At 40.0% G+C, this 15,908-nt stretch overlaps 1 protein-coding gene across 1 annotated transcript in view; it reads right to left on the bottom strand.

Moving 5' to 3' along the window:
* The window catches only part of LOC111227530 (voltage-dependent N-type calcium channel subunit alpha-1B-like), a 180,934-nt gene that overhangs the window by 103,534 nt on the left and 61,492 nt on the right, over positions 1-15,908 (bottom strand). The window contains exons 6-7 of the mRNA XM_022753065.1: positions 15,611-15,798; positions 1,919-2,022 (exon numbers count right to left, since the gene is read on the bottom strand). Coding sequence (XP_022608786.1) covers positions 1,919-2,022; positions 15,611-15,798 — 292 coding nt within the window. The remainder of the gene's footprint in view (positions 1-1,918; positions 2,023-15,610; positions 15,799-15,908) is intronic.

Below are 15,908 nucleotides of genomic sequence, written 5' to 3' on the forward strand. Positions count from 1 at the left end.
GTTGTTATTTAAACACACACATATATATATATATATATATATATATATATATTTATGCATTCAGCTGACCAATGGTGGAACTATAATCACTCAGTCAGTCAGTCACAGACATTGGCTGGTTGCACAAGAGTTGAGGATGGGCAACAACACCCAGGGACTGCTGGTGCTGAAGAGAGAAGATAATAACTGCAAAGAGGCAATAAAAAAAACGTCTCCCATGATGGTCTTTTCAATGGTGATGACATCCTGACAACTCAGTGCCTGCTATTTGTGTCTCTTTATAAAAGAGAAGGTGTGTTCCACAGAATTACACTGACAGTCAGCCTATGGTGCGGCAGACCCACACAATCATGTGAATTTATGTTTTAATAAACCCTCATGAATATTACATGGAAGCTGCCACAGATGTGGAATTAGTCTAAATAAGTAAATGCAAAAGAAGCACACACTCCAGGCAAAGGGAACATCTATGAATGTGGGACATTTGAATGTTGCTATTCACAAGTAACCCCATTAGTGATACTTACTACTTACTATTACACCCTGACTGTCCAATTATAGCTTAGCAGCCATAAGCATGCCTGCTTATGGCAGGCCTGTCAAACTTTGAATGTCTCCACATGTTAAAGTAGTTTGTCACAGAAATACTCAGTTAATTTGAATGAATTGTGGGTCATTTCGAATTCGTTCGATCTTGATTTTTTGAAAAAGTGAGAGCCCTACCTGAAAACAATATGGCTCCCGCTCTCACTATCTTCAGTGTGGAGGAATAAAAGCAGACCCACACAACAAACACATTCACTCTGTACTAAATCCCTATTGTGTGGAGTCAGTCCTGGATGCTATTTATTTCTTATTTTTATTGTAAACTGCATACAGTATGTGCTGTGGGAAGACTGAAAGCTTCACAGGCATAGCAACAGTAACTATGGGAGGTGGAGCTTAGAAGACGATCAGCTGTTTGATATGATCCATTCAGTGACTTTATCCAACATTTGTTCATTTGTTCTTTTCCTGGTTTTCACACAGACCACTGTACATTTCTCAGAGTAGGGAACACGTGTCCACATTTATGAGGACGTCACATGACCTAACACATGACCACCACATCCACCGCAGCTGTCTGAGAGACAACCAACCTACAGCATTAACTCGGTTAAAAGTAGCTTGACCAGCTCACTGTATTGAATTTGATCTTTTTATGTTGAAAAATTGGAAGAACACTGATATTTAACTGATGCAGGTTATTGTTAACAATCAGTGTTGGGAGGTTGCTTTTAAAATGTACCTTCAACATTGTCTTGCATTATGACACCCAGCACTGCTACCTGAAGCAGACTGAAACCATGAGTCACTCTGAAGACCCAGTTTTTCTTCACCTTTTATTTTCACACAGCATGTGAATTCACATTTTCTTTTCAATTTGTTGCCTTGCAACTAATCTCCTTAAAATAAAACTAGCAGCAGAAAAGGCAATTTTTACCTTCTCTGTTTTCCCAAAGCAGGAAACGGGTGAAAAAATATAAATACCAATAGGTATAAATAACAAGTCTGCAGCGCTGCACAGAGTGAGAAGCTAGCTCACAGACCATTAGATTGTGGTACTCAGCCTGTTATTTCAAAGTTCCCAGACATTAAGGCAGGTACAGTATCAGTGGGGAACCCATTTAAATGTTTTATCGAATGTCTTTCATTTAATAATTAATTTCTTCTAATTCTAATTTTAGCCTAATTTCCTATCCAGCTTGGACAACCTTCAGAATGAAAGGGTTGCTGTCTTAAAACCATGAAAAGTTAGTTAAAGAAAGTGACCCAATCAGATTTTTGCCTTCCGGATCCACACTGCAGGTTTAAAGGCAAAATGTAAAGAACACCTCTCATCATCTCTGCTCAAGTGATCCTCACAGGTTGTACTCACCCTGACAGCACGCCTAGCACCAGGTTGAGCATGAAGAAGGAACCAATGATGATGAGGGGGATGAAGTACAGCCAGTTCCATGTGTTTCCTGACGCATCATTCGCCTAAACACATAAAGATAGAGATTAAAAAAAACAGGACTATTAATACGGTTAAAGGATGAGGTGGCATTAATCAATATTTTTCTTATTGTCTGTGAAAAAAACCGACAATGTGTGAGTCCGTCTCTCAGTACTTTTAACCTGAATCCACTGGTTCCTACAGAAGATGTGAAAGAGATGCTCATGTTCTTTAACAGCTCATAAATATATTGTTTCATTTGTGAAAAAGCTTCTATACGTTCCTGAAACTGCCACTCACTGTAGTTTTAACTGAGTCATAATAAACTACAGTGTGTGTGTTCATGGTGATGATGTTACTCAGTGACAAAAACAGGGCTCTGTGGCCCAGAGGAATAAGCCAGAGGCTGGTGACAAATTAGAAGAAAAATCTGAAGAATTAGTGAAGAAACAGGATAATAATATAATGATGATAATAACAATAATAACAATAATAATAATAATAATAATAATAATAATAAACTTCATAGCACTTTTCTAACAAAGTTACAAAGTGCCTTACAAAGAAATAACAGAGGAAGTAAAAACAATAAATGAATGAGATCAAATAAATAGGAATAATCAGTATAAATAACAATGTCTCCACTCATGGTTTTAATGAGGATGAAAATGATGTGAATATTATATGCTGTGACCTTCACAGTCACATGATCTCAGTCCAGTTGAACTATGACAGATGTTGGACCGACATGTCAGGCAGCGCTCTCCACCACCATCATCACAACACCACATGAGGGAATACATTTATGAAGAATAGTTTGTCTTCCAGTAGAGTTCAGAGACCTGGAGATCAATGACCCGGAGCTTTGTCTCTCACAGTCCACCAGTGTTTTTATCACTAGTGTATGTGAGGTAGTGAGCTCTGGAAACAGTCTCCATCATCTGGTTTCAGACTTTCACAAGCGGTTGATTTCACTAAGCCGGACTGTGGTACAATGAATTCTGGGTAAATTAAGACTTTTTTTTCCGAAAATAACAGCTCAGCTCCTTTTACATCAGCAGAACATGTCCTGCTTTTAGAAGAATTCAACAGTTACCAGGACATTTTACATGAATGGTGAAACAATAAAACCAAAAATGATTTGGTCTAGAAACTCTTTCCCTTCTCGAATTATGCCTCAAATTATGAGTCATGTTTGCCTGTTTTTGTCTTTGGGTGCTACTGGTCAGCACAGTGTCATCGATGGTTTCCATGGAAACATTGGTCTTAGCCCTGAGTGAGTCTTGGGGTAAGGTTTCTAATGTTTTTCACTTAAAATAAGTCAATTTTTATTTTGGTGAAACAGTCTAAAGAACATTAAACTGATCTGGACCAACATGAAGACTGGATCAATATTACAGACCAGTCTGACATATCTTTGTGAAACCGGCTCCAGATGTTTGTTACGACCGCAGCCACGTGCAATGGGATTGGTTGGAGCCGAGGGGAGGAGTCTCCAGTTCTGCAGCGCTTTCCCTATTGGTGCAGCAGTCGTTCCTGCCCGTCCAGCAGCCGTTCCAAGGAAACAAAGAGTTTAAAGGTTGCCTGGGACGGCTGGCTAAGAGATACAGCTCCCCTCTGTAGCTCTTGCCATCTCTAACATTTTGTGAATTTTGTGAAGTGGTTTGAGGTACTTGTATCGTTTGTTGGAGAATGGGCCAGGCAGTAGAATTTTACTGATCTGTATCTGACACAAAGCAGAAACACCGTTAGGCTGCTTCCTGTGTGATTTTTGGTCGTTAGAATGAGAGTAGAAAGGTTCTTTTGTTTCATTCCTTTTTAAGTTCAGAAATGAAGTTTGGAAACTCTCCTTAAGGTAGAGTCCTCTTTTTGTTGTCACCTTGGTTGTACCTTTGTTTACTTATTTACCCTCCTGGCTACATAACAAATGTATCACCACTACCAAGTGGTTTTATGTTGCTTCCTTTTTCCCCAAACAGCACCTGGGTTGTAACATAAATGGGGGCTTGTCTGTAAGAGATTCCAAATTTGGTGGTGCAACCTGGTTACATGGATTTTCTCCTATTCAGCCATGAGAACATGAGTGAGGTCCAACAGTGACGTCTGGCTGGGGTCAAGGTTCAGTGCTCTCTGAAGACCACTCCAGTTCATCCACACTAATCCAGCCCATTATCTAACAGTACAAGAAAGTATATAGACATGGGTGCCCTCATCAGTTAGCCATAAAGAGGAAAACCTGTGGGATCAAAGGCATTACAGCTTTGCATCCACAACTCTCCACACCCACAATCAGAGAAATGCTGATGGGAAAAAGCACTGAGCTGTATTTGACTTGATGATGCAGCCGCTCCTCATTTTATTCTGTCTCTGCTGTAAAATGAGTGCTGGTGTTGGTGAGGAGGAGAGGTGCGTGATTGGCTTTTGAAGCAGCAGTCCCGGTCCGAGGCTCATGTTCTCCATTGTGACCTCCACCCTGCCTCGGGGCTTTCTGCTGTGTTCATGTTTACAGAGCTTCCTTACACCTGCCACTCACACTCACAGTCACATCACCACTGGAAACTGTCTGCTGAAGCAATTATTGACTGAAACCCACTGTGATGATAAAAAAAATAATCACAATATGAACTAGGATCGACCTGTGCAGCTGTGTCCTTTACCTCCACTCATTAACATAACCTGACAGAGCAAGTGATTACAGACACAGAGAAACATTACGATTTATCTGGAGTTATGATCGTGTGAATGTGAGTCTGATACTCACTCATTCATTCACATCTGTCTGCTGAAAAGCCACCATACACCAAACATAGAAAGATGGGTAGATGGATATATTGATAGATTTATAGATCTACTCCTTATAGTAAAATAAAAATGTCTATAAAGATAAATAAGAGTAATTGTAGTTGTGAGCGTGCCTGAGGGGAGGGTGCCTGATGTGTGAATGGGTTTGTTAACATGTTAGCCATAACAACTGTATAAGGTCACAATACCGTCTGTAAAACGTGTCATTTTCAGCTGCTTTAATATTAAAATATCTCAGAGCCGCTTTTTATGATTGAAGAAAAACTCAAGTATCACATTTCACAAAGAAACATTTGAACTCACCATTAAACACCAGCAGGGTGACACAGTGGAGCAGAGCACAGTGAACAGGTCTGTCTTAATTAAATCTCTCTCTAGAACTGCTGCCATACTCCCACTTAGCACCACAGAGATTAGAACAGAGCCACTGCAGACACAACACAACAACACAGCTTCCTGCCAGAGCTGCTTTCAGACATTTTTCTTTTGTTTTTACATGGACTATAGTATCTGTATCTGTGGGGTACAGTATCTGTTACTGTAAAGATTATTTACTGTTGGCTTTTCTAAAGCTACAAAATGATTGTTTTGTAATAGAATTAAAAACAGCAGTTAACCCAAGATAGCTACTTATCACAGCATCCAAATAGTAGCCATTTACCTTTCTCTTTCTGACCCTAAAAGTCCAACATACAGTGGGTAGCAGTGGGGGGGGGGGGCTCTATCATCTTAAGTCATTCAGCAGCAAATTCAACCATCAGTGGGTGAGTGACCAAACTCACCAAATACATGTTGAACTGCTGCCAGTGAATCTCTACAAAAAGGTTGAGTCGTCTGTCGTAATGTGGCTGTGAGCTGGAAGTGGATGCAGAGGGCTGGGTGTGTTAGTGCATTAGCCGGTGTCAGGCTGACGCTGCCTCAGAGCTCAGCTAACAGAACGGAGAGAGCACAGGAGGCAATAGAGAAGCCATTAGTGTCTGTGTTCTACCCCTAAATGTGTTAGCCTGAGGACAGCCTTCAATTCAGCAGCAACACCACACCCAGACTGCCGAGAGGCTGGATACTGAAATAACAGCTACTGACTCAGACAAACACAAGACCAGCTGTGTGTTTAGAGCTGAACTAGGACTCATGACACCTGACACACAGGGGCCGTCTCCTTCAGAGGCTGCATTTAAAGACTGACCGTGTCACTGTGGTGCGACTAGGTTGCTCCATTTCAAAGACTCCTTCAAAAGCGTCCTTCCTTTCCTGGACCACGAGGGATCCAGCTGTTGGTCCAACATATCCCAAGATTCATTGCGCGCCGTTAATGAAAGCAAACAACACGGACAGAGAGTCTGGGGATCACACTGTTAAATGTAGGTATTGTCTTTCAGCTCAGTTCAACAGTTGACAGTACAGCTGTTAAAAACAAGAGACTTAAAACCTCAAGTTTTTGTGAAAAAAAATTCTGTGTTGTCAAGGTTGCTAGGCAACAGGAACCATGCTTTGTGACACAACGGTAAGGGTGGGAACTGCTGGTGACGCAAAGTGAAAATCCTCTGTACACCAGATTTCTCATTTCAGTTTGACCTTCGCGGCCTATGAAGGATGCGGCCCCTGAATTGGGACACAGCTCCTATCTTTATATTTGATCCTTTTCATTCTAAAGAATTAAAGTTGTGTTAGGAACTAGTCTTTCCTCCACTCAGTATATCTATAAGCAAGCTGAAAGACAGGCAGAGGTACAGGTTGGAGGTCGGGGTGGGACATTATATTGTATTACCTCGGCATGTCGATACACCGGCACCAAATAACAATGATTTTATTAAAACATACAGTCGGTCTGAACGGATTCTCCCACTGATCTGACTGACCAGAGTCACTACATCATGACTCCTCATGGTGGTGCTTCAAAAAAATTAGGGTAAACTTGTGGTGGAGAAGAAGAAATGGGGGGAATATGGCGGACAGTGTGAACAGAAAAACACATCAGTCTGCTGCTAATGAGCTGCTGATGACACTGAACATAAACACACTGGACATTTTTCTGTCATGTGAATTCTAGCTGGACGTTGACTGAGCCAGAGACTGAGTCGGTGCTGGTCTGGATACTGAAATGTGAAAGAAATGTGTCCAGATTTACATTAAACAAGTTGATTATGCTCTTTAAGCACTGAATGTCTATTTGTTTATGTGTTCATTACTTTTTAGAGTGAAATGTGTATTTTTGCATTTATTTATTAGTTTTTTGTTTTCTGTAAACTTTATTAATTCAGATTGTAAAGATTTTAGTGAGGCATAGTTGTATCGTCACACACACACTATTGTTGTGACACCATCATATCATGGGTTAATCTGATTCCCAGTCCCACAGTTGTAGCAGCACTAGAGGACGAGTGGATGCAGTGACTGGTCCACACTTTATCTTGTTGTTGTTGTCCTTTAGCTTGTAAACATCCTGCTCCCCTGAGCTCCATGTGATAGCATCTGAAGTCCTCCTGCTGTTTACAGGTGAGTGGATACTGTGTCGCCGAAGGGGACTCCTGCTACTGACCCTAAAGGTTGGTGAAGCCACCAGTGCTCTCTCCTAGGTTAAAAACAGGGTGTTACGTTCCCAGAAAGAGTCTAGGGGTAAAGGGAAGTAACAATGAAAAAATAAAGAACCGGGCAAAACAGGAACGAAACAAGAAACCAGATTCCAACAATAAAACTATGAGAACTATAACAAAAAACGGCAGTAGAGCGCTGGGTAAACACAAACTAACAACCACACAAAAGGGACTAATGATGTAACAACAATCACAGCTCCACACAGCTCTCTCTCTCTCTCTCTCTCTCTGCACAAATGGCGCACAATCGCCCCGACCAAGCCTCCTCCTACAGCATTTAGTTCCTGATTGGGGAACAGGGACAGCCGTGCCACATCACCTGCTGGAGGAGAGGGGAGGGTAGAGCAGGTCATACCAACACACACAGAGACACTATAACACAGAGGCACGCAACACAGGGCAACAAGATTCAAAAGGCAAGACGTGTTTTACAATATGGAACAAGTACAGAAACGTTTACAGCTGTAATCATGTGAAGTATCAAAGATTAGTGTTACAAACATGATAAACGCTACAGGAAAGGTTTTCCTCAGATGATCATCATGGTTGATGAAATGATTCTTGCTGCTGTGGAGAAGCTCACATGTGCGTGTTCACACCGGCTGCGTCTCTGCTGCTGCAGCTCTGTCTCTCTACATAGAGTTTGCAGGTGTGCTCCTGCCCTAAGAGCTCAGAAACAAAATCCACATTCCCCGTTTTATGCAAAAACTCATGTTTCAGCAAAAAGTCTGTTATTTTGGAAGATCGCCAGTTTATTAGTCTAATACAGACTGATGAAACATACTAAGTAAGGTTAAATTTGGGATTAATATTTGCATGGAGAAATGTACAAGTTTTTGAAAGTAGATTAATATGTTCAGGAAGGACCTAACTGATGGACTCATCTCTTGTACAGGAAGCGATGTTTTCTTCGGACAGAACTATGAACAGTGACCTCACAGTGCTGGACACACTGACTGACAGAAGATGTAACTGTTGGTCACACATCAGTGTGTGTCTCTAGGAGTTCAGGAGTACTACTGTGTGTTTGTGTCTGCAAAGGGAATTATGATCAGATAAATTACCTCAAGTCACATCATACCTGAATCTCCAGCTGAAACTCCAGCCTATAACTCCAACCAACAGTCAGTGGTCCAGTTGCACTGTAGTTAATTTAGGCATTAGATTAGAAGAAGAATGAATGGAAAAAAAATAGTTTGATCCTTTTTTTTTTAAACTGACCATCATCAGTCTTAGAGCTCCCCCTGGAGGCCTGGAGCTCTTCTGTTGTGTTGTCTGGATATGCAGCGCTGTTTTCTGTTGCATTAGTTTTGGAGGTTCATGTGTTTTTGTTGTTGCATGTTTTCTATATTTGCAGCATGTTTGTTGTTCATGTCTTTGTTTTGTCTTCCTGCAGCACATTTTTTTTAATTTGCAGCACATTTCACGTTGTTGTGTTTGTTTTGTATTGTTGTACGTGTTTTTGACTCTGCATCGTTTCTGAATTTGCAGCTTGTTTCTCCTGATGGAAGTGTTTTGGGCCGTTGCAGCCTCTGTAATTATAGGGTGAGATGTTCATCTGGAAAGGCCTAAGAGAGTCCTGTCAGAGGAGTTTATTACAAACAGGTGAAAGGGTCCAGAGAGTCTGCAAAACTTTAATCAAAACCCAGTTTCTCTCCTAAAAGTGTTGAGACACTAAGAAGATTCATAATTTTTGTATGATACAATACCACATGTACTCTGCTTTACTCTGTGTGTAGCTGTAGTTTTGAAGGTTTTCTACACAGAGGTCATAAAAACTATAAACAGGTGACAGCACCTGTCAGAATCCACAGTTTATGGCTCACAGCTCTGGGGGGTCTCCTAATGAGAAATGAACAGTCTGAGTTTTGCCCTCCATCCCCATCAGAGAGTCACAGGTTTGGCAGAGACAGACGAGGGCCCGTACAGCCATGATGGATGGCCACTCTGATAAAGAGGACACAGCTGGGTCCCTCAGTGGTGGGAAATGAGACAGCCGTCACTCTTCCCTTGACAATTCAATCATAGAATCCACCAGTCATATTCGGCCAAAACAGCAGCCTGGGTCAGAGCGTAGTGCTGCTCTGTCAGTGAGCCAGAGGACAGGAAACAGAGCCGGCTAATGATGGATGAAGCCGTGAACTTAACCCCCCAACCCTTACACCCCATATGGACCAATTCTGGATTAACGCCTCGGTCTAATGGGGATTATTCATCATGTGAATGACAGTGGCTGATACTGATGGAGCAAAGCTCTTTAAATCTTAGTGAAGATGGTGGAAGAGAGAATGTTAATAGGGATTATTAGAAAGTGAAGCTGCAATCATTACTGCAGTAAATATAAATCATTCATTCACAATCATTTCCTCAGAGTTAATCATTTGGATATAACCAATAATGACTTTGTGGTTTCAGAGGGAGTGAAACAGATAAACCGGAGCTGTTGATCAGGGCACAGCAGCCAGGAGCAGTGACTGTGAGGCTTTACAAGAAACCACAATCAAAACCTGGGCTCATCAAACAAGTCTGGAGACCCAAAGTCCACATAACCACAGATTTCAAATGGAAACAGTTCCAGCATCTAACTTCACATTACAAACTGTAGTTATTCTATTTCCTTTTCTGTATAAATGAAACCAACAAGACACAGAGTGTTACCTAGTGAGGTGTTGTTACAGATGCAGGAAAAGAATGGATTAAATGAGCATGTGTAACATGAAAGAGGTCACTTGTCGATTGATGGACAAATTATCTGTTCACGCTGTTTGATGCCTTTTAGTTTCCTGTTTTGAAATGAAATATCTTAAATCATTGTTTCATCAAAAAAGTGGCTAATTGGCTAAAAATCTAAACTCAACTTTTGACGCAGTGAGACAGCCAATCAGAACACCAGAAACTTACAGTATGTAAATGATTACATGTGCCAAACATAAAGATGCAGCTCAAAAGAATTGTCTAAATAATTGAAATGATCAGATTATCTGTGTAGCTATTATTGTGCATTGCTGTGTTTAGGCATGCATTCCTAAGGTTAAGTAATAATAATAAACAAGTTATAACAGTTTTCATATATTGATGCAGGCTCACTATTTGTCAAGATCAAGTTAATGCTTACTACTCATTAATCTTACTAATGACTTACTACCAGTTATAACTGGTAAAAGGAGCCTTACAGTAAAGTGTGAAACACATCATCATTTATTAATGCGTTACTAATATAAATAATAGTAACTTATTATTAAATGGTAAAAATGAGATACCAAGAAACATAAAGATGAATGCATTTTTTGACCATTAAGATGCTGACAGTGGCTAATGTGATGAAGCAGCAGGTACATATGCTGATGATGGAGAAAACAAAGAACGCTCAGTAACTAATGAGATATGAGGCTGAACAGTACAGATACGTTGGGGGCTCACTATTTGGCAAGTAACAGGTCACTGTCTCCCTTTTTATCTAATGTATTATAACAGCTTATAAATGATTTATAAAGTGTTAACAAGCTAATGAATAAACTAGCTATGAACCATTCATAAATCCTTTTATTTATTTATTTTTTCTTTTGTCCTTCGACTTGTAAACTCAGGCTTGAATTGACTAATACCTTCCAAACCTTTTTAATTAGCCCACTCTGATCTCCTGGAGCGGCTTCAGCCCTGGCACCATGTTAGCAAACAGCACTGTGGGAGGAAACAGACTGACACACAAGCATCCTCACTGCAGGCTGAACAGACTCCACCACGGCATCCAGACCATCACAGCCTACAACTGAATATTCAGCGGGGAGCACAAATACCATCACCAGGTATGTGTGGTGACTGGGTTATGGAGATCATCCCAGCAGAAGCCAACGTGTCTTCTGTCCTAAGAAGACACGTCAAACTTACTTCACTCACTCATTGACTCTGCATCAAACTGAAACCTCAGGACTTCAATGTGCAATGTGCATTTTGGGAAAAAAAACAAACAATTGCTGCCAATAAGCTGAGATAAAATCATGAATTTCACATATCATTTAAGATGTGTAATCTTGTTATAGGCAGGTGAGCATGAGGTCAAACCGTCTTTGAATCATTTCAAGGAGAATTAACTCTTTGGCTCTTCCTTTTTATATTTGAACGGCAGCACTTTTTCTCTCTTAGTATCCATCTCATGTTGTTATTTTCCACCTAAAACAGACAGGAGCATCTCATGTTTATGACTCTTCACCTATGTATAGTACAAAGCACATTATATTTCCTTTTTGTCAGACAGCGTCACATGACTTCACTTACCCAGGAGTAAATTAAAAGGGTAAAACAAGGGCGCTTGTTGCTGTGACAGTAATGTTTCTTCAGCTTATATTATATGGTCTGTGTTTGTACTTGTGCCGCTTGTATCTCTTAATGAAGAGCACATGACATTAATGTGAGTATTGCCGCTACAATGAGGAACTCTTTTGTTGAGATAGTTGGATAAAGAAACTCATCGGTCATTTTGTGCTTCAACAAAGGATTTAACAAATCAGATAAAATCCCCATAAAATAATCAAAATAATCTTCTGATTTGTCTGAGCATCAGTGCTGGATGCAGGTGCTTTTAACATTTGTCTTTTTTCCCATTCAAATTTCAATGGTATTTCATTATCAACAGTTGTAGACATGTTTTTTACTAATAATAAACTAATAACAAAAATAAATAAGGTTCCCGTTTACGTGCAGAGCCATACCACCTCTTTTCTTGTTCTTCTAATTCATGTCATGTAAAGTTATAATCTGTAACTTTATGTAACTTTCACATTAAAGTGTCTAAAAACAACTAGACCTATGTTCTATATGTTGTTGAGTTGTGTTCTTACATTTTCACAAATGTTTCCATCAATTCTCAAACCAGAGAAATCTTAAACTTGGATATATTTTGCTGCTGGAAATAAAAGCCAGTTTAGCTACGTTTTCATGGCCCAGCCTGTTAGCTTAGACCCCTTAATGCTACGCTAATTACAACCTGCTACATCCATGGTATGGTCTAATATTACTGAGATGGATGTTTGTCTGATGCTGTGTCATGAATGAAACTGTTCATAAAATCTGATCATGTGATCATAGTTGACTAATCTATGTACAGTAAACTTGTTGCCGTAGAAACAGTGGTTACATAACCTTAGCAACAAGCATTTAATGGTGGGCGTGGTTGCATGTGCGATATATACTGTCATATACTAACTATAACTTGGGGAAACACTTATTTGTCTCCAAAGAAGCAAAGCAGCCTCCTCTGTCTACCCCACCTTTCTTTGCTCTACTGTGTTTCTGCTGACCAACATCCTTTTCCCACTACAGATGTTTAATAATTTAATCTCTTACAAAGCTGTTTCCCTGGCATGATATAATTTTGACCTTTATTGATTATTTGATCATTTGGCCAGCTCTGATTTGTTTCATGTGAGTAGTAAAGTGGTGGTGCTGTGGTGCTAATGGCAGCTGAGTCGTCCTCCACAGGCTCTTATGCTGCCTCTAATTAGGAAGGGAGGGGCCAGAGAAATCAGGAGGGGAGTATCAGTGCTGATGCACAGGACAGACCAGTCTGTACAGTCACAGTGACGGACTGTCCACAGACTGGGAACTAATTTTATGATATAAATAAATATGAAGAGAGTTTAAAGAAATAAAATTACAGTCACTGTAAAATGAGCAATTTAACAGAACACTACCTGAATGATGCTCCATTATCAATTCTTGGTATCTAACAAAATGATAAATCTGCATCTGCAATCTCAAAGTTTGGAAGATGTTATAGTTTCCATCATTGCACCCCTTATAAGAAAATTCGGTTGGTCCTCTCTATCAGAAAGATGTGACATACATTGGTACCTATTTATTTACAAAGCCCTCATTGGAAAATTACCATGATGTTACATGTCTCTTGGTCAGATCAGCTGAAACTCCATGTACCCTGGGTAAACTCTGAATTTGGGAAGACTGAGAAGCACTTTAAAAATGGAGAGTTTAATAAGTTATACACATTTTAGAAATCAGATTTTAAACTTGCCCAAAACAGAATGCAGTTGTTTTAACTGATGAGACTGTTGGCTGTCTTCATAATCTTTGCATCTTTTATGTTATTGTGTAAATTTTCCTTGTGTGTCATTTTTACTACAATTTCGTAATTTTATTGTTTGCTATGTAAATTGTTTTGTAATTTCTTTTTGAACTATTTGTTCATGATTTGTTTTTATTAAGTTTTTTTTGTGTAGATTCAGGTCTCTCTTGAAATTGAGATTTCTATGGGATTCACATGAATAAATAAAGGTTAATTAAAACATTAATAAATACATAAAGCCACTAGACTGAGAAAGCCTAACAATTATGTAATTTGTTGAATATGGGCAATGCTAATGACACTAATGGCCAAGCTGGAGACTGAAATATTTGTTCTAAAAGTGAAACAAAAAAAGTTATTTCATTCAGTTAAAAAATATAACAGTAAAGATTTCAGGTGGTCATCAACCAAACTGCATTCAAATAGTTAAAGCTCCATACAGTGTAAAGGTCTCTGTCCATGTGTTGTTTGATTATAGATCAGGTCTAGCTTCTATATTAATACTGTGAAAGTATCAAAGCCTCAGTCCACAGAGAAATGCACACAGCCTGTATTCAGAAACTGAGCCTTAAAACCAGCCGTCAGGACTTCTGGGCGAGACAGTCTCGCCTCAGCCACGCCCCAAGCCCTGCCCACCTGGACCCACCATCCAGCCTTAAGGATTTGGTTTCTCTGAGTATTTTACCTGAAATCTGCTTTTGTTGTGTTTTTATTGAATCACTCTGAAAACAGTCAGGCTCAGAGTCTCCTCTCTTCTGACTGGCTCACTGACCTGTTGTTACTAGAGCTCCAGAAACCACAAATATATCTTCTTATGGATCAACACTTCAAATAAAACACAGGAGAAAAGGAAAATATGGAGCTTTAAAAGGATTTTCATTTATACAGCACTCACTCGTCGATTCACACATCCTCTCTCACCAATAACAGCAAGATGATGTACAAGATACTGACCCTAAGATCATAATCAATCTGTCTTCAACACTTGGACATGTGGACAGGAGGAGCTCCACTGGCTGAGCCACAGTTACTGAACCACAAAAACTACGACAGCATCCACAAAACATGAAAGGTTTCTGAAACTAGATGATGCTTGACAATGTAAATTATTTGAAGATTTGTGAATATCTCATTACAGATATGTGAAAACCCATTTCCCCAACAGGAAGGCTTCACTGTGACTGTGTACGACTCTGTGCTGCTGCCATCAGAGTTCATGATGGTTCAACTTCTTCAACCTGCTGCCGCAGCTCATCGTGTCACCATGACAACCACAGAAACCACAACAATGGAAACAATAGAGGAGCTAGGAGTTATCTGAGTGACACACGTCTTCACCGGCTGAGACCTGACAGATCAATTAAGAGAAACAGTAACAGTGGAGCCATCAGTTTATGATATTAGCTAGTTAGTTGTATCATATTGCTAACTGCTAACCTCTGTTTTAAGCTACAATCTGCTTCGTCAAGCTGTGTGATGAGACTATAGAGGGTGTGTAGTGGATAGCAGCAGCCTGCTGCCACTGATTAGAAACACAGAGAACACTGATGTTACCAGGCAACCACTTACTTTATAACTGTACTGTACACTAGGGCTTCACAATTAATTGAAATATAATCGAAATCGAAAAAAGTGTTGTGGTGCTACAGAGACGTCCTGGCCTACAAATCATATTCTCAGATGTAAAGGAACATGATTGCTTGGTACAAGAAAATCACATCATCATCATTTTATATTTTTTTCAGTGAAAATTAAATTAAAAAAATGACCATTCCAACTCAAGTCACATATTGCAATACCTGTTAAATAATCGCAATATGATTTTTTTTTTTGCAGATCGCGCAGCCTTACTGTATACTGTATTACAGCAAAACTGGAAATTTTCCTATTGTTATTTATAATAGATGTAGCCAGCTAGCTAAGTATGAAGATGGTTTGCCCATTCTGAATTCTACCAACAAAGCTCAAAATTGCCACCCGTTTCTGAAACCAGTGAACACAAATCCTACCTGTTTGAAACACTGAGCTAATGAGAAATATGCAGTGATTCAGATGGTGAAACCAAGCTAAGCATAACATCCCCCATCTGGTGACCCCAGCTGCCAATAGACATGGTGCTTTAGAAAGAACAGGTATGTTTCCAGTGAGTGGACTCACGTTGTAGAGGATGTCCACCCATCCCTCCATGGTGATGCACTGGAAAACAGTGAGGACAGCAAAGAGGATGTTGTCAAAGTTGGTAATGCCAAAGTTGGGTCCAATCCAGTACTCCCTACAGGCAGTGCCATTTGAACAGGTCCTTGCCGGAGCCTCCAGGCCACAGGGGAACTCGGTTGCCTGCTCACCTACAGCCACAAACACACAAACACACACACACATTTGTTCAGAGTCACAGAAATAGGCAAACATGCTGGTATTTTTAGAGAAGGCTCTAGTGTTATATAAAAGAACCTCT

This window comes from Seriola dumerili, unplaced genomic scaffold (assembly GCF_002260705.1).
Source record: "Seriola dumerili isolate Sdu_G_001 unplaced genomic scaffold, Sdu_1.0 BDQW01000017.1, whole genome shotgun sequence".
In the NCBI taxonomy this organism is placed as follows: Eukaryota; Metazoa; Chordata; class Actinopteri; order Carangiformes; family Carangidae; genus Seriola; species Seriola dumerili.